The 18176-nt window shown below is 40.4% G+C and overlaps 1 protein-coding gene across 9 annotated transcripts; it reads right to left on the bottom strand.

Annotated features, from left to right (window-relative positions):
- On the bottom strand, positions 1–17258 carry INIP (INTS3 and NABP interacting protein). Of its 9 annotated transcripts, none has more exons than XM_035016038.1 (7): positions 17112–17258; positions 15906–15988; positions 9310–9555; positions 7610–7707; positions 4268–4370; positions 1858–1948; positions 1–747 (listed from the first exon to the last, which is right to left on the bottom strand). In XM_035016038.1, the coding sequence occupies exons 5-7, from the start codon at positions 4303–4305 to the stop codon at positions 652–654; spliced, it is 225 nt and encodes a 74-aa protein (XP_034871929.1). In that variant the 5' UTR covers positions 4306–4370; positions 7610–7707; positions 9310–9555; positions 15906–15988; positions 17112–17258; the 3' UTR covers positions 1–651. The 9 variants fall into 9 exon arrangements, with proteins under 9 accessions (XP_034871929.1, XP_034871930.1, XP_034871928.1 ...); XM_035016039.1 differs by having other exon boundaries at positions 7610–7653; XM_035016037.1 differs by lacking the exons at positions 7610–7707; positions 9310–9555 and adding an exon at positions 16922–17027 and having other exon boundaries at positions 17112–17257.
- Between the last annotated feature and the right edge of the window lie 918 nt (positions 17259–18176).

The raw sequence follows: 18176 nt of genomic DNA, 5'->3' as shown, positions 1-18176 counted from the left end.
TTTTAAAATCACATTTCTTATCATTGTTTTTAATTGCATTTAGTCACATAATTTATAGTAGCATAGGTTTATAAAAGATGTTTAAGACTGGTAACTTAGTCTTAGATTTTCTTTGAAAACGGATAATAAGGGAGTTGGTCATGAGTTAAAGAGTATTTCAGGATGACAAGTTGACTATAAACACAAAAGGTACACTGACAGCAATTCTACAAACAGCAAATATGAATGTAACTTATTTAAGCCTATTGGTTCACGTTTTTAAAAGCACCCTCATTTCTTTGAAGTTAAGTACTATAAATGGTTCATGAGAGTCTACTGTGGACAATGATATACTCAATCCACCTAGTTGGGGAGGTGGGGGTAGGGGTGAATTTATGTGACCATTCAATTTTGATTTGGGTTCAAAAAATCAAACTGTGTTCCAAACAGTCACAAGTAGCATCATCAGTTCCTCAGATAATACAGCTCCCAAGACTCTCATCCTCCCGGAGACCCCTCCTCTTCTGCTCTGATGTACACATGCCTTTCTTTTAAAGAAGCAATGAAAGTATAAAAGTTCACCAAAATTCTGAAAGTCACAGTTTGTAAAGCACTAAATGATAGTAGCTTTGGCATCTGATATTCCAGTCACTTTTGTTACAAATCTTTTCTTCATTCTGGGTCAAGGCGAGGTAAGACGGGAAGAATAAGATTCCCAAAAGCAGAGTCTTGAGTTATGAAGTATCCAGATGAGTGTGCATGTGCGTGCTAGGGAAGAGTTAAAAAAAGCAAAAGGCAATTAAGCTATTAGAAATCACAATTTTTCAACCAAGGCATTAAAATTACTTATCCTATCTGAGTGTTTAAGACCAAATTTATTTTAAAAATCAGTTCTGCTGCTAATTTTGTTTAAATACACAGGAGATGGACAGTAATAAAGAATTTATATTAACAAGCTGCACCAGGCACTCATTTGTCAGACCCACTCTGTCCTCTGTGATTCTCTAAAGTCAATAATGAGTCAAAGACATGAATTACTTTGTTCCCTGGAGTGGGGAAACTTGCAACAAAGACCCCCCAAATCTGCCTTTGATCAACAAAGCAGGAGCTTGAGAAAGAAGGCAGTAGTTGGGAAGGGAGTGGGGTGGGCAAGGGAGCTGATTACTGGTGATTAAGATCCCAACATTTTGTAGAGAATGTTGAAGTGTAAGTAACAGAAAACCACCAGCGACCTCCCTCTGTCACTAGAGAAAGGAAGACTGTTTTTAGGTTGCCTTATGTGAGATGATCTTTCATGCCTCTTCCAATTCTGAGATTCAAAGTTTTAACAACATAGGTAATGATGGCTTATTCAAGGTCTCTGGGAATGTCAGTTAAACAATCCAAGATCGCTGTGATACTAAAACTGTTTATTACTATGAAGAACAGTATTTTTTAAACTGATGGATTATCATTTCCAGTGCAACAGGTATGCTGACTATTAAAAAGAGAATCCAAACAACAGTAAACCAGTAAGATTATCAAGGAGTGTAACAGCATGACAAATTTGAAAAAATATATGTATGTACTATTAAACTAGCCGGTTCAGCTTGTAAGATCCTTCTGTCCGTCCAAATATCCTTGTACGCAAGCAACCCCTTGCCAAGGACAGTCCCGACTCACTGATGACCGTGTCAAACCACAGAGGATGCTTTCATTACTGCCGTATGGGTCCTTCCAATCCTCTGGGCCTGATGACCGAACATCAGAAAACCACTGCAGTTGTGTGTGGAACGTTTTTGTTGATACTGCTCCACTGAAATACAAACCAGGGACTGTGCTGGCCTCCAAGACCCGGGAACGCTCCAGAGGCCCGAGCGTCCCTTCTACTTTGCTCACCTGCAAAGCCGCCTTTTGTTGGGCTGCAATATGCTGCTGCTCAGCATGATCCCGGAAGTCCTTATTAAGCGAGGCTCTCGAGAGTGCAATGCTAAAACGGGAATCTCAGTTACTTGGCTGTTTACGGTAGAAGAAACTCCCGTACTTCTGAATCGCTTTTTCCATTATATATTCTTTATAGGGATTTAAAAACAAAAAAAAGGCCTCCCAGAATGTCTTTTTTTCCTTCTCCCACGGTTTATATTAATTTATATGAAGAAAAGCTTATGTTATTTTACTGGGGCTTCAAATTACCTCTGTTTTTTATTATCTTTTGGGTGATCTATGGTCCCCTGCTTTCAAACTGATTTGAGGTACTCCAGTCTATCTTAAGGTTGCATTTATGATGAAAACAGAAGCACTGAATGTTTCAGGCAGGAGGTACAGCAGGCAAAAAGCCCAGGGATAAAGAGCTTGGCGTGTCTGAAGAAATCAGGAGCTTGACAGGACTGGAGGTCAGGGTTGGAAAGGGGTGAAGTGGGTTGGCAGAAAATGACAGGGGGGGAGAGAAAGGCAGGTGCCCTGTGAAATAAATTAAGAAATGTAGATCTTATCCTCACAGTAAAGAGAGATTCCCAGAGAGTTTAATAAAGCAGAGGAGTGACATGATCACAAGTACCACATGAGGGCTCAGAAAGACCACGCTAGGCAGACTGTGCTGGTCACCTCGTCGTCGACAACTGTTTATCTCCCTATTTCCTTGCTAATGGAATCCAAACTTCATTCAAGTATTGGTGGTACCATGCTTCAGGGCTGGCCAGGCTCATCCCTCAGGGGATGATCGGTGTAAGACAATGCCATTCCCATTCCCTTTGTTGGTTCCTAGTTTAAGCAAGAGAAAGATACACAATTCTGGGCAGCTAGGCTTGACGGGCAGTCTGCTGGGAGGCTTCTGAGAACATTCTCCGCACTCTTACAAGAGAAATGTAGGACAGGAACCTTTCTGGCTTCGGCCTCTGTAGCTGGCTCAGTGTGGGGTGAGGCTGAGACTATGGCAGTCCTATCTGGAACATGAGGGAGCTGCTGGCCCACAGAGAAAGGCAGAAAGGAAGGCTGGAGGGAGGCCGGAGCACGGCTCACCCCGCTGGCCACTACATGAAGCCACTCCGGAACCACCGGCTCTTCACCCTCCTGGGAAACATCCATCCTAGCGTGTATGCCAATTTTCTTGGTTTTCTGTTACTTCCAGATTAAAACATCCTAACCGACACAACTGCTAAATATATTCAGGAGGACTGAAGACTACAGGAAGTTCAGTGAGGAAGCAGCTATCGGAATGGAAGTGGCCAGGACGAGGGTGGCATCAGTAGCCATGAAGAAAAATAGGCAGATCGGAGGCATGTTACATGAAAGGGAATAACAGATGAAGTCCACACTTCTGAGGACTAGTAGATCGGTGCCATTCGCCAAGACAAGGAACCCAAGGATAGTAAGTAGTGAGTGAGAGCACGGGAAGGGAAGAGGAGTTCAGCTTGGGCCACACTAAGTTTGAAATGCCTAAGGGACATGAGGATGGAGCTACCCAAGAGGCAATTTGGGACGTGGGAGAAAAGACGAGATAAAACTTATCGGCACATAAATAACAGGTTGTGGAAGTGGAGGCAACTGGCCAGTGAAAAGCTGTGTGAGGACAGGAAACTGGCTGTAGGACCGGACTCTGAAGGGCACGGACATTCACGACACAGGCAGCGGAGACGCGTCTGCAAAAGAAACCAAGACCGTGTGGCACAGAGCCGGTGGAAGCCGAGGAAAGAGAGTATTTCAAGGACAGAGTGATCAGTGGTGTCAAACAACACTAAGACGTCTAATAAGAGAAGGCCCTCGGCCCACCCGATTTAGCTACCACGAGGCTGCAGGTGACCGAGGCAAGCACCTCCTCTTAGGAAGGGGAGAGTGGATCTCGAGTGAGATTGGAGTGCGCTGAGGAGTCAGTGAGTGAGAAAGTAAAGGTGAGGACAGACAGCACTTTCAGGAGGTCTGGCTGAAAGAGGGGGCAAGGCCAGGGCGGTGGCTAAATGCGATGGAAGGAGGCAGAAACTGAACACAATAAAGATGAAGCCCTCTACATTTTACCTGCTTTGCAGAATGCTTAAAAAGGGGGACGCTGACAATAATTTCAGCAACAAACAAAAACCACACAAAACCCTTTTCTTTTTTTAAAAGTAGGCTCTGGGGACCATTAAATATTCTAATTAGAATTAGAATATTTAAGATCTAATCACTTCATCTAATTTTTTCAAATCTAACTTAAAGAAACAAAACATGTAAATTGCAATGTTACAGAGACAAACGTCTGCCAACCAACTTGAGGTATTTTGTCCAAGATCTTTTTTATATCACTGAATATGAAAACCACATTATTCTTCAATACCTTGCTCCAGGATGATTAGTTGAAGATTGGTTCTGCATTAGTAATTTTCTTTTCTCTTTGTCCAGTTCTGCCAAGATTGCAACCCTGTTTTTGTTTTGAAAACCTAAAAAAAGGGGTGGGGGGAGGAGAGACAGAGAGAGAGAGAAAGATAAAAACATTTTAGAGCTATTTTTATAGACCCAGGCCATCTAAAAACCCAGCAAGCAAATTCTATTCTCTAAGAAGATAATGAACCCACTAGCGAACAGTTCCCCTAGATGGTTACGCCATTTTCCTACCGCTTCCCAGTGACTTTACCAGCATAGCCCATGATGGATGCAAAGCAGAATACTGACTGAGGATTTTGAAGACTTAGTTTTAAAGAACTATAATCACCAAGGTTTTCAGGAGGAAAACAGCAACAGACATGCTCACATCCAAACAATATTTCTTTTTCGTTGTCAACTGCTTTCCTTCAGAAGTGACAGTCTTTTCAAGGGACAAGTCAAAGAACTGCAATGGATTACACAGCAATTCTGAGAAAGAAATGGAGCTTAACAGATGGGGCACAAAAATGTGTGTCCTTCATCAACTACTTAATACTGGGCCTGATTTTGATCTTCAAATTTTATAAGATCTAGAGCAGAGGATGCAAAGTCCTGGCCCAGAAGCAGCAACCCAACTAGGTTTTATAATCTGAATTAGGGGCACCTGGATGGCTCAGTTGGTTAAGAATCCTTTTGATTTCGGCTCAGGTCATGATCTCAGGGTCACGAGATCGAGCCTCAGATTTTCAGCATCACACTCAGTGGGGAGTCTACTTGAGATTCTCTCCCTCTGCCCCCCCCCCCACCGTGCTCTCTCTGAAATTAATTAATTAAAATCTGAGTTAAATGCCAACATGTAAACACTGAGAGAATGTAAACAAAATCCTCAGATTTCTTGCTTCTCTTGAAACATCTCAAGCACTGGCAACAAGGGATATGGATATCCCCATGGTAAAAATTAACTAGAATGAAGAAATAATCATCACTGTTTCATCACATTAAAAAGACACTGGGCGGGCGCCTGGGTGGCTCAGTCGTTAAGCGTCTGCCTTGGGCTCAGGTCATGATCCCAGGGTCCTGGGATCGAGTCCCACATCGGGCTCCCTGTTCGGCAGGAAGCCTGCTTCTCGCTCTCCCACTCCCCCTGCTTGTGTTCCTGCTCTCGCTATCTCTCTCTCTGTCAAATAAATAAATAAAATCTTAAAAAAAAAAAAAAAAAAGACACTGGGCACTCTCTAGCTTATTACAGCCCTTATCAGACTTGTTTATATGCCTGTGGGCATTTGAGTTTGATCCCTAATTTAGAAAAAAACAAATGGAAAGATAAAAGGCTAGAAAACAAAGCCCAAAGTGAGTTCTCTGTAAAGTGAAGAATGCTTTCCAAGGGAAAGTAGCACTCTCCCATTTGTATATATGAAGATGCATATATAAAAAGCAAGTTACACCATTAGGTGTATTTCTAACTATAGGACAAGACTTTTTTCCACTTCTCAGAAGAGGCTAATGCATCCTTAGAAGATAATTACGTAGTTCCATCTTTGTAGGAATTTAGAGACACTGTAGATATAAAATCTGATAGTGGTGGGACACCTGGGTGGCTCAGTCAGTTAAGCGTCTGCCTTCGGCTCAGGTCATGATCCCAGGGTCCTGGGATCGAGCCCCACATCGGGCTCCTTGCTCGCGGGGAGTCTGCTTCTCCCTTTGCCTGCCACTCCTCATGCTTGTGTGCTCTCTCTCTCTGACAAATAAATAAATAAAATCTTTAAAAAAAAATCAACAGTGTCTAAATTATGTGATGAGCAAAATAAATAACCACACTCACAAGTACTGGTGTGCTGTTTATGGAAATACCCATTTCTCTCAAGATTAATTTGTTCACAAATAATATTTTAGGGTCACTATCAGTAAAGAAATTGTATATACATAGAAATTGTATGTACAAAGCATTAAAAAGACTATATGAAGATAATTTGATCAATAATGTTCAGATAAATACAAGCACAACTGAGCTTTCCAATGTTCTTCAATGTGTTTAAGCTTACCTATATTATTTTAAATGGCTGTCCTCTGTGAAAAGGAACCAGAGTTCTAGGAAGAGTACTAGTTGCATGTCTTAGGGCAAGAAAAAAAAAATCAAGATGTGCCTGGAACATCTTGTTGTCAGAAAGCAAGAAGTTTTTTTTTCTTTTAAACATCCAGGGTAGTGCTGAAAGAACAAAGAAGCCAGGCGCCTGGGTGGCTCAGTCGGTTAAGCGTCTGCTTTTGGCTCAGGTCATGATCTCGGGGTCCTGGGATCAAGCCCCATACTGGGCTCCCTGCTTAGCGGGGAGTCTGCTTCTTCCTCTCCCTCTGCCCGTCCCCCTCATTTATGCTCTCTCTCTCTCACTCTCTATCAAATAAATAAAATACTTAAAAAAAAAAGAATAAAGAAGCGCATTTGAGGTTAGCCAGGCTGTCACATTTGGAATATTACAAAGAGAATAATAACTATAGCTAAATGGAACAAATTAAATCTATGATAAGCCATGACTCCATAATAAGATACAAAAGGGAAAGTTAAAATACATAAAAATATAGTTGTAAAGAAGGGTGAAAATAATTATTATAATTAATAATTAGGTCAGTTGTAATAATCACAGTTAATAATTAGGTTAGTGTTAACATTTAGGGATTTGTTTCTCCTATTAAGTATATGTCTGTTTATAAAGTATAGCTGCATACTTTTTTGTTTAGGTACACCGAGGAAGGGGTAGATACAGGGAACTGGGGCTAAGCCAAACAGTTCCAGAAAAAGCATGTTTGGGACCAAGAACAAGAGAGGTGGATTCAGCACAGGTTCTCTCGCTCTCTCTCTCTCTCTCTCACACACACACACACACACACACCATTTAACAGGAGCCCCAGTGGTGATGAGCACCCATGTCACATAAGGACCAAGCAGAAACTGTGAGTTCTAACTGGATGAGTTAGTGAAATTCCTAAAGAGAGCTAACTCTTAAGACCTAATGATCCCTGACCTCTTGGGAGATGAAATGCATTAAATCCTGGCAGTAAAGCTACCAGAAAAGGGCAATTCATAACAAAAACAAAACACGGAAGTATTTCATTTTGGGACTAACTCCAGGCTGCAAGAAATTAAAAATCTATGAGACAAGCGTGAGCTTAAAAAATCCCATTAACTCAGCAGGTAAAGTTTAATGATAGAAGGGATCCAGTGCACAACAACACAGCTTTTGTATCATCTTTAAAGGCATAACCAAATCTTGCGTTTTGGCTGAGAATCAAACTTATCAAAAAACACTAAATCTTGACTTACCTGAAATTTTGTTTTGTTTTGGTAGTGGTAAGATTACTGTAACCCTAGGAAGGTACAGAAAGATTACTATAATCCTGGGAAAGTACAGAAATAAGAATCTGGGAAGATTATTATATCCCCAGGAAGAAATAAAAAAAACAAGTACAGAAAGAGTAAGTTAATTAATTAAACCCATGGATTAATATTTTAAAATAGATTTAAGTGTACTAAGTTTTGCAATCATTACAAAGTGAAGTATTACAGTCATATTATTTATAATTCTAATTTAAACTGCTATAGAGAATTTGACAAAATAAGTTTATAATCAATCCTAAATGTTTAAAATTTTTTATTTTAGAAGTTACTTTATTAGATGAGTGTGGGCTTAATACACCATTAATTAAATTATGAGCAGTGATGAGTATTTTTCTCCATGCAGAGATCCCCTTGGACTTTAAAGAACTCATTAAAGTATTTAAACAAGGGGTCACCGGAGTGGGCTAGCCCATAGCCTTCCCTCCCTAGTAAAGATGGGATGATGCCTATCTCTGTATCTCATTTAGTGCCCCATACTCACACCCAGAACTCCGAGTTTTATCCTTATAACCCCTCCCTCTTACTCCCCACAGCTAACCAATCATCGAGTCCAGTGAATTTTATGTCCCAAATGTCTGCTAAAATAACCTCCCTTCTCAACTCCTTTTCCACAGTATAACCAAGCAAAATTATCTTTTGCATAATATTCTAGATATTAATGTGTATCTGCAGGCAGCTGAGAGCCACAAAAGCTACTTTCCAAAGAAAGGGTATGGTCAGATCTTTTAGGCTTTTATTTTCTGATCTTGTCTAATGTTCCCGAAACCTAAGCTTCCTTCTTGATTTTTTAAAAAATAATACAGTATTATTTTACATGTCTATTTTACACAAAACATTTACATTATAAAAGTATATAAAAGTCAACAGATAGCACTTAGGAGATAATAACAGCTTATTTCAAATTTGAAACTTAAGGCACAAACTAGGTAATCTATCTGGTTATACGAAGTATAATGTTCTATAGTAAGATTCTCCACCTTCAGGGTTTATACAAACGAACTCTAACTAAGACATCAATATATAACATTTAACTGTTTTATTACACTCACTCTGCGAGGTTTTTTTTAAACATTCACCTATCTCTTGCCATAATTTAACATTTGATTTTTACATTCTTTTACACATATCATAGTTACATGTAACTTTTACATTCTCAGAAGCATGAGAGTGTTAAAGATATATCTCATGTATAGTACTTAATATTCCTTTATAATTAACCTTTTTCCTAATAAAATTATCTTAGAATAAGGCAGCACACTCTAAACTACTTCTACTTTTAGAACTATAACCCTATCTCCATTCACAATCATATATATTTTCATTTCTACATCCATTCATAGAAACATATAACTCCCACACATTTTTTTTGTCACTAAAAACATTCCCAAGGAACTGGCATCACATCAAATTGCATTTAAAACCTAACAGCTGATAATCACTTTACATGAATAGCTCTATCACACTTAAATAAGCACTAACTGGAATTCTTTTTATTGGAAAAAAAATCTAAAGCTAAAGAATGAAAATTACTCTAAAATATTACTCAAATCCTTTCAAGTGGTTATCCTACAGGCTATATATTCTTTACAACTATACATTAAATCAACATATCATATGTAAGGTACCTGTTCAGTATTAAAGGAAAGTCACTGTGGCACCATTAGTTTAACATGTTTTAAGTTATTTACTGAATCAACATATATTTATTATGTATTCATCATATACAGGCACTAGAGAGGTTCTAAGGATACAATGATGAGCCAAAGCTGGACATGATTCTAGCTCTCATGGTTCTCAAACAGTCCAGTGAGGATAGAGATGATCAAATAATTACAGCAATGAATGTATACTTAGAATCTAAGATGAGTAGTCTGAAATAAAGAAAGAAAATTCTATAAGCATTTATAACAATCCATTACTGTGGGAATCAATGTTGAATAAACTTGACTTAGGCTGGGAGTAGGGGGAGCAGTGAAGGCTTCCAGAGAAAGTAGTGCCTGAACTGAAATCTAAAGGACAAATAAGTTCATTAGGGGTCGGCGGAAAATAACACCTTCCCCTGTAACAAAAGCACTGTAGCTGCAGTGTTGAGAACAGACTAGACAAGAAGAAACAGGAGACTATGACAGTAGAACAAGCTAGAGATGGCAAAAGTTGTTATGGCCCAGGGAATGGAAAGATAGGAACATATCCAAGAGCTATTTAGGAAGTTAAATCAACAGGACACTGACAGAGTAAAGATTAAGTAAGGAATGACAAAGAAGGTGTCATGGATGGCTCCTAGATTTTTGGCTCATATAATTAAATGGTGAATTATTTCTATTGTTCTATTGCTGCTGTAACAAATTACTACAAACTTAGTCTCTTAAAACAACACAAATCTATCATCTTACAGTTCTGTAGTTCAGTGGTCTTACTGGGCTAAAATCAAGGGCTGCATTTCTTTCTGGAGCCTCTGGTGAACAATCTGTTTCCTTGCCTTTTCTAGTTTCTAGAAGCTGCCTGAGTTCCTTGGATCATGGTACCCTTTCTCTGCCTTCAAAACCAGCAACACTGTATCTCTCTGACCCTTCTTCTATCATCATTTCTCTGACCATAGCTAGGGAAAAAATGTGCTACTTTTCAGGACTCACTAGATTAAAATGGGCCCACCTGGATAATCCAGGATAATCTTCCCATCTCAAGGCCCTTAACCTTAATCACATGTGCAAAGTTCTTCCTGCCAGAGAAGGTAACATAGTCACAGGTTCTGGGGATTATGAGGTGGGCATCTTTGGTGGTGGGTGTGGGGAGGGGATCATTTTGCCTACCACATTCCCCAATAATATATGTATTCAGTGGTTAAAGCTTAAACCTCATCCAGAGGAGACTGCTTGATGTCTAAGTCTTAGCAGAATAAAAGCATATAACATTATTAAGTTAACGTGAGTTGATTAGTACCAATTAGTTTTTTCGGTATCTAGTTAATGGCAAACACTTCTTGTATCTGGAGAGATTGAAAAATTATTCAACTCAGGGCACCTAGGTGGCTCAGTCGGTTAAGCATCTGCCTTCGGCTCAGGTCATGATCTTAGGGTCCCGGGACCAAGCCCCGCGTACTCCCTCTCCCTCTGCCCCTCTCCTCGTGCTCGCTCTCAAATAAATAAATAAATAAATAAAATCTTAGAAATTATTCAACTCTTAGCTACTTTTTGGACTTTACTGAAAATACATATCAAAGGAAAGGAATGAACCCTAATATCTGCTCAGGTGACCTCCCTGTTTTCAAGTTCTCGCTCCGTCAAGGACTTACTCCTTGTAATCTACTGCCACTTTCTCTACCCATTTGAGGTTTCCCTTCTTCAGGACTGGCTAACTAAGAACATGAGTTATCTTCTGCTTGAACCAACCTTTCCTCATCACTCATTTTTCCTCTTACAGATAAACTCCCAAGCCCATTTCATTGCAAGGATTTTCTGCTTAATAACAGGTGCAGAAGAGATACAAAGATTAAGAATAAGAAGTCTTTTGCCCCTATTCTAGAGCTCCCAATTTTTTTCTTAGAATTAGAATTTTCTTAATTAGAATGTTCTAATCCCTCGGCTAAAGTGCAGTATGGAAAAACAATGAACAGGGTACTGGGGTAGAGAAGTAATCTGACTTCTCATATCACTACTACCAGTTACTATTTAATATTGGGAAATTATCTCACTAGACAGGACCAGAAGAGACAACAGTAACAGCTTCGAAGGGTGGTTACAGGAGGTACAGAAAGTAGAAGTAAGACACCTAGCATGCAGCACGCCACATGGTAGTTGCTTAATACTCTTATTGTCATTCTCTAGCATTCTGCATTAGTTAGTTCACATCACTGGATTCTTCTCAGCCCCATTCTGCCAATTCACTTTCAGTGAACAGTGTTTCATTACAAAGAATACAACTGATCAGCATGCAGCTTTCTAGGTTACACTCGCATGACAGGCCTCCCAGGCCAGTCTCAATGGGCCTGGGAATCTCAAGCTCTCTCCTAACTATACACAAGATCTGAAGCTCCTTTACGACATATTCTGCCTCAACTCAGTTTAATTCCTATTTCAACCTGGGGCCTACAGATCATTCCTAGCACATCAGAAAAATACTGTATTCTGCCTTTGCAGCTAAAAATGAGACAAAAAGAAATCTAGCTTTAAAAACCTACCGCAAATTGCATCCACACTCTCCTCTTTAAAAAAGTACAAACACAAGAATTTTAAATTATTTTTACACAGGGGCGCCTGGGTGGCTCAGTCGTTAAGCGTCTGCCTTCGGCTCAGGTCATGATCCCAGGGTCCTGGGATCGAGCCCCGCATCGGGCTCCCTGCTCCACGGGAGGCCTGCTTCTCCCTCTCCCACTCCCCCTGCTTGTGTTCCCTCTCTCGCTGTGTCTCTGTCAAATAAATAAATAAAATCTTAAAAAAAAAAAAATTATTTCTACACATCAGCGTAAATTTTAATTTACATTTAATTTACATGTTAATTGAGAGGTAGCATACCTTGCTTTTCTTCTGGACCATAAATAGTTTGGAGTAAGACTTGTATTTGGGCCTGAGGCCAAGCAAGATACCTCCCAAGAGCTACGCCACCCCACTCCTACAAAGCACCCTGAAATCACAGCTAAGAGCATCCAGAATGGCCCCCAAGTCAAAAGTTCCCACCACCTGATCTGCAGGGCTTATAGTTATTACTATAAACATTTTAAGATAACTAGAAAATAAAAGAATCAAAAAAAATAATTCACATTTCTTACTCAGTATTTCACTAGGTTTCTGTGTGTCTGAAATCAGGTGCCACCACATGATCATAGGACCTTGATATTTACGAATAATGATTCTTTTACATAGTCCGTTGGCCAAATTCCAATTTGAGAATCTGCCTCTACATATTAAAATTCTCAAAATGTTACTTATCAATCAGGTAGTTATTAAGAACCAACCAAATGTTCCATAATACAATGGATGGTAAGGAGGAGACTTCAGTGACTGTGTGCCAAGAGCTTATGAAATTTAGCAGTCCTGATTGCTAGCACAGTATGACAGACTGCTAGATCTGCTAGAGGGCTCAGCGAATACCACAGGATTCTGTCTCCTACACCAGAGACATTAACAAATGGCAATGTACAGTTCAGGACTTTTTTTAAAGTCATGGTTCTTTCAGCAATCATTGTAAGATAATTATGGCACTTGGCATTCAATCTCTGTATTAAGTAGTTCCTATACATATAAAGAGTACAGAAATAATTTAATATAGAAAGTAAAATGCAATAGATCCAAATAGATGAGAATTTTAAAATTTTCACTGGGCGTCTATAGAGCATGATATGGACTCCCTCTGCTGGTGCCTAATACCAGCTCAGGACACCAACAAAATCACTGACAAAAGAACAGAGGCCAAAGGCTCATCTAAATTCACTTCTGTTTAGATTAGAGGATGTTTCACAGCAGACATGATTATGGATCAATCAAAGGCAACCCTAGAAATGATTGCGTTTTATTGCAAATGCTAAAAAAATACATAAATAACCAGCAAATTGTAAATCTCAATTATTGTGCTATTAGAACAGATAACTTAAAATTTATTTTCATCTGGACTGCACTGTGTGATTTTTAGCAGCATATCTTCCTTCCAAAATAGATGTCTCTCTGTTTTCATTTTGGTTCAAATTAAATTATTTTTCATCTGATAACCTGATGAAAAGAAGAGATCAAAGGTCAGAAGCGAATGTTGACCTGTGATTAATACATAGAGCACACAAATCACACATGGTTATTTGAGAGAACAGAACGGTATGAGCTAGTTACAACTGTCAGCATAGCTAGCTTTTTACAATACTACCATAAAACTCATGCAACCTTTCGTGTGCCCTAAATGCTATTAATATACTAAAATAGATTTATATATAATGAAAACAGCAGACTTCCAACTTCCAGTAGTAGCAGAGTAGTTTGGTTAGACGGAACCCTGCCACAGTATAATCATAAATTCTGGACAAAAGATTAAAAATTCATTATTTGAAGGCACTAGAGACTGACCAAAATCAGGCAGAAACTGCAACTAGAGATTCAGGAATTTGTGACCTTTTTTTCAATCCACAAACAGTTGGGACAGCCTCACCTTACTGGCTTTGAGTTATCAGAGGACAGTTCAGGCTTGCAGAGTAGCCAGAAAACGAGGGGAGAAACCCCAGAGGGAAAGGTAGAAGGAATAAAGCCCCAAACATGCCTATACAATCCACCCAATGTTTCTGCTTCCTGCCAGGGGGTCCAGCAATAAAGCAGCAGTTGGAAGCTGAAAAGACTGAGCAGAGATTTCAGCTACTGCCCAACACAAGGAAGACAAGAGTTTGCAGTTTGAGTTGAGTTGAAGGCTTGCACTTGCTAGAACAGAAATCACATTTCAGAGCAATACAAAAGAATCCAGAGTCTCTACAATATATTAGTCATAATATCCAATCACGAAGTATAGCCAAAAAAAGGTGATCCGCACTCAAAAAAAAATGCAGTCAACAGAAACCAACTCCAAGATGACCCAGAAGATGCAATTAGCAGCGACAAAGGACCTGTATCTAGACTCTAAAAAAAAGAAAACTTAATGATAAAAATAAACCAATTTTTAAAAAAATGAGCAAAAGACTTAAACAAGTAAAAAAAGAAAAAAGATTTACAATGGCCAGTAGGTACAAAAAAAGAGCTCAACATTTGTCATCAGGGAAATGCAAGTTAATACAATGAGATGTCACTTTACCACTAAAATGGCTAAAATTAAGACGACCTATAACACTATATATAGAGCACCCAGAATTTTCACATGTTGCCAGAAGGAATGTAAATTGGTACAGCCAGTTTGGGAAAAGGTTTGGCAGCTTTTCAAAACATTAACAATATACTCAGCTATTAATCCACGTATCTACAAAAAGACTTATAAACTAATATTCAAAGCAGCTGTATTCACAATGGCCAAAACTGAGACGACCCCAAAGCTCCTGAATGGGAGAATGAATTTTTTTAAAAATGGTGGTAAATACATACAATAGAACACTACTCCACAAGAAACAGAAGGAGCTATTGATATATGGCACAACATGGATGAAACTCACAGTGTAGTGAGTGAAAGAAGCTGGACACAAACAAGTACACACTCTATGATTACATTTATATGAGGTTTAAGTTAAGATAAAACTAAGGTAAAAAAAAATCAGAACAGAGTTAAGTAACAAAAAAATATGGGTCAAACAAGAGTTTAGAGTTGATAGGGAAAGGAAATAGAGGTTTGCTTCAAGTTTTGAAACAGGACATAACTTCCAAAGTGGGATTTAATACTTTCTTGAGATTAAATTTTATTTCTTAAAGCTTACTTTTAAATAAAAACTTCTCTAGGATGTGTCTGATCTGATGTGCTTTAGAGAGCTTCTAAACAGAGGTAATGTGTATGAAAGTTTCTAGAGCAAATGAAGATAAAGGCATGGATATTGCCTGGTGACAATATAACTCTTTAAAAGTGGTTCTGATTTCAAATAGAAGAGAACACAGATGTCAGAGGAGGGCCTAAGGTTTACAATGTGAATAATCTTTTTATTTTATTTTATTATTTTTAAGATTTTGTCAGAGTGACAGAGCGCGCACGAGCAGGGGGGAGGGGCAGAGGGAGAAGCAGGCTCCGAGCTGAGCAAAGAGCCTGATGTGGGACTCGATCCCAGGACTCTGGGATCATGACCTGAGCCGAAGGCAGATGCTTAACTGACTGAGCCACCTGAGGGGGTCCCCAATCTTTTTTTTTTTTTTTAAGAATTTTATTTTTTTATTTGAGAGAGAGAGAGCAGAGCAAGAGAGAGAGCACGAGCAGAGTGGAGGGGCAGAAGAAGAGGGAGAAGCAGACTCCCCGATGAGCAGGGAACCTGATGTGGGGCTCAATCCTAGGACCCCTGGGATCATGACCTGAGTCGAAGGCAGATGCTTAACCATCTGAGCCACCGAGGCGCCCCCGTTTGTGAATAATCTTAACACACGTCAAAACGTAGGATTAATAGCTATTAAGAATGTTATATATCTGACACAATGTTGGACTTACTTCAAATACAGGGTTTTTACTTTGCTATTCATTTTTTATTCTGACTACAGTAACTGCCCTATCCTAACTTTTCTATTAAAACACGTTTATCAAAGGGGGGAAAAAGTTCCTAGTTATAACAAGTTCCAGCATGCATTACCTTGTCCTGAAGGGTTTGCTGCCATATCTTCCTATTTTGTTTCAACTATGCTCAGTGGCAACTGGTCAGCACTTTACAGTCACCTGTAAAAAATATGTGTACACATATATAAAATGCATCACACGTTAGTAACAAACTAAAAGCTGTCAGGAACAGCTAGCCTCCCTACAATGAAATGTTTTCAGTTTTTCCATCGCTTCAGAAATACACATCTGAAAAGCGCACAGACTTAAATCACAAATTTAAATTCTGCAAGCCCCTCAAGTATTTAATTAGAACGTTAAATGTTTACTCTTGCAGATGCTCATACCAACATTTAGCACTGCTGTCTTTAATATACACCATTACGTTGTATTTAGCAAACACTACCAAATGTATCAACCAATTGATAGCATCAATACGATCACTGCTAGACAGAAAAAAAAAAATTCACTTAAAAAATATATCCAGCAACTACTGTGTATACTGAAAGCTAAAAAGGAAAACACGCCTAGAATTTATCAAGTACATACTCTGCACCCATACACTGCGTAAGATGCTTGAAATTCTTCTACTTATCACCGTTTTATAGATGGGGAGATCCGTGCCCAAGCCCATAAAGCTAGTAAGAATACTTGGAGCTGTTAGTTTCCAACTTGGTGGGTTTTGTATTAGGCCTTGGGGAGATCGCAAATGAGCAAAGACCCTACTCCTCCCTTCAAGGAACACACAGTTCCAGAGGGAAAATATACTCTCATTCAAACAACCTTACTAAAAAGTTTAACAAACGCGCTCTTTAAAAGGCGCAAACAGTGCTCCGGAAGCAGAGAGGAACTGATTCTATTGGCGTGATGAGGGATGCCTTTAGAGGAACCCGGGCAAAGTACAAGGGCTGGCAAACACATTTTGGGTTTGAACAAAGTATCCTTACGTGCTCCTGCGGCAGAAGCACAGGGCGAGCCAAGCCGGTTGGGACGAGAGGAAAGAGTGCCATCTAGTGAAGGGAAACATAAAGCAGGGATGAGACAGGGCGGCACCTGCGTCTCAAAGGGTCCTTGCTGGAGGGCGTGGAGGGCAGGCTGGGCGGCTGCGGCCGACAACATCCAGAGAAAGGGAAGTGAGGAAGTTGGGGAGGCCGCTACCCTATGGCAACAAAGACAGCAGCAGCAGATCAGCGCCGGGGCCACACACTCCCCTCCCCCGGCGCCGTCAGGCGGTCCTACTTACCAGGGCCAATAAAGCGCCCAGGACCCTCCTCGCCTTGGGATCGCTCTCTCAAAGGGGGCGCGACCACTTAGAGACCTGCAAACAGAGCCCAACGTGCGGTTCTACAACCTTCCCGCCCCCGCTGCGCTTCCGCCTCCTGCCTGACGTACACCCGAAGGAGCGGAAGTCCCGCCTCCCGCCGGCGCCCAGCCCCAGCTGTCCGCCGCGATCCGTCTTTTAACTGCTGCCCGGGTGCAGAAGGCCACTTCCTTTCCGAAGAGTGGCAGCCGAAGAGGCTCATGGGAGATGCAGGCCGCGCTGTTGGGGGCGGGGCCCGAGTGGGGCGGGGCCCAGGCGGGGCACGGAGACGCTTGCCGCTGGCTCGGCTGGGCAGGGGCGGGGCTGACACCAGCTGGGTCCCTAGCACCGCGAGTGGCCCTTTTCTCAAGGCTGTTCAGAGAAAAGTCACCAGCCCGGCCAGGCCTGCGACGATAGGATTGCACTTCGGCTGGGATGAGGGGAGGGCCAATCTTCACAGGCTGGGCTGGCTTTCGAGATTCAACAACCATCTGAGGTTGTGCGCCCACACACATCCACAAATCCCAGGGATTTTTTTTTTTTTTTATAGTTCGCATAATTATACATAAGAAAAGCACAAAACATGCAGAAGTTTTTGCTACTGTGCAATAATCTGTTCAAGAAATGGCTGTGCCACATCTCAGAACACGAAGACCCTCCTAGTGGGTTCACTTGATGCATGATTCCAGTGCAACGAATCTACATATTTACACTGGAAGGTAACCATGTATTGATGTGTACCTGTTCCGTGGTCGGTAACCACCGATACGCATATTTTCTAGAATTTGAACATACATTCTTAATAATCGGTGTTTGCTCAATGGTAAATGTTTACAATGCACAATTTTGTTGTGCACGGATCTAGGACTGAAGTAGTAACACTATCAAGCATTTATTGAGTGCCTTCTGCACGCTAGGTTCTTCTTGTGCATGAGTTCTGGTCCTGTCATTTCCTGATTTATATTTGATTTATATTTACATATTTATATATGAAACTTAGAAATGTTG

The sequence above is a fragment of the Mirounga leonina genome, unplaced genomic scaffold (assembly GCF_011800145.1).
Source record: "Mirounga leonina isolate KUSES-001 unplaced genomic scaffold, KU_Mleo_1.0 Mir_170, whole genome shotgun sequence".
Taxonomy (NCBI): domain Eukaryota; kingdom Metazoa; phylum Chordata; class Mammalia; order Carnivora; family Phocidae; genus Mirounga; species Mirounga leonina.
This window is presented reverse-complemented; position numbering and strand designations above follow the sequence as displayed.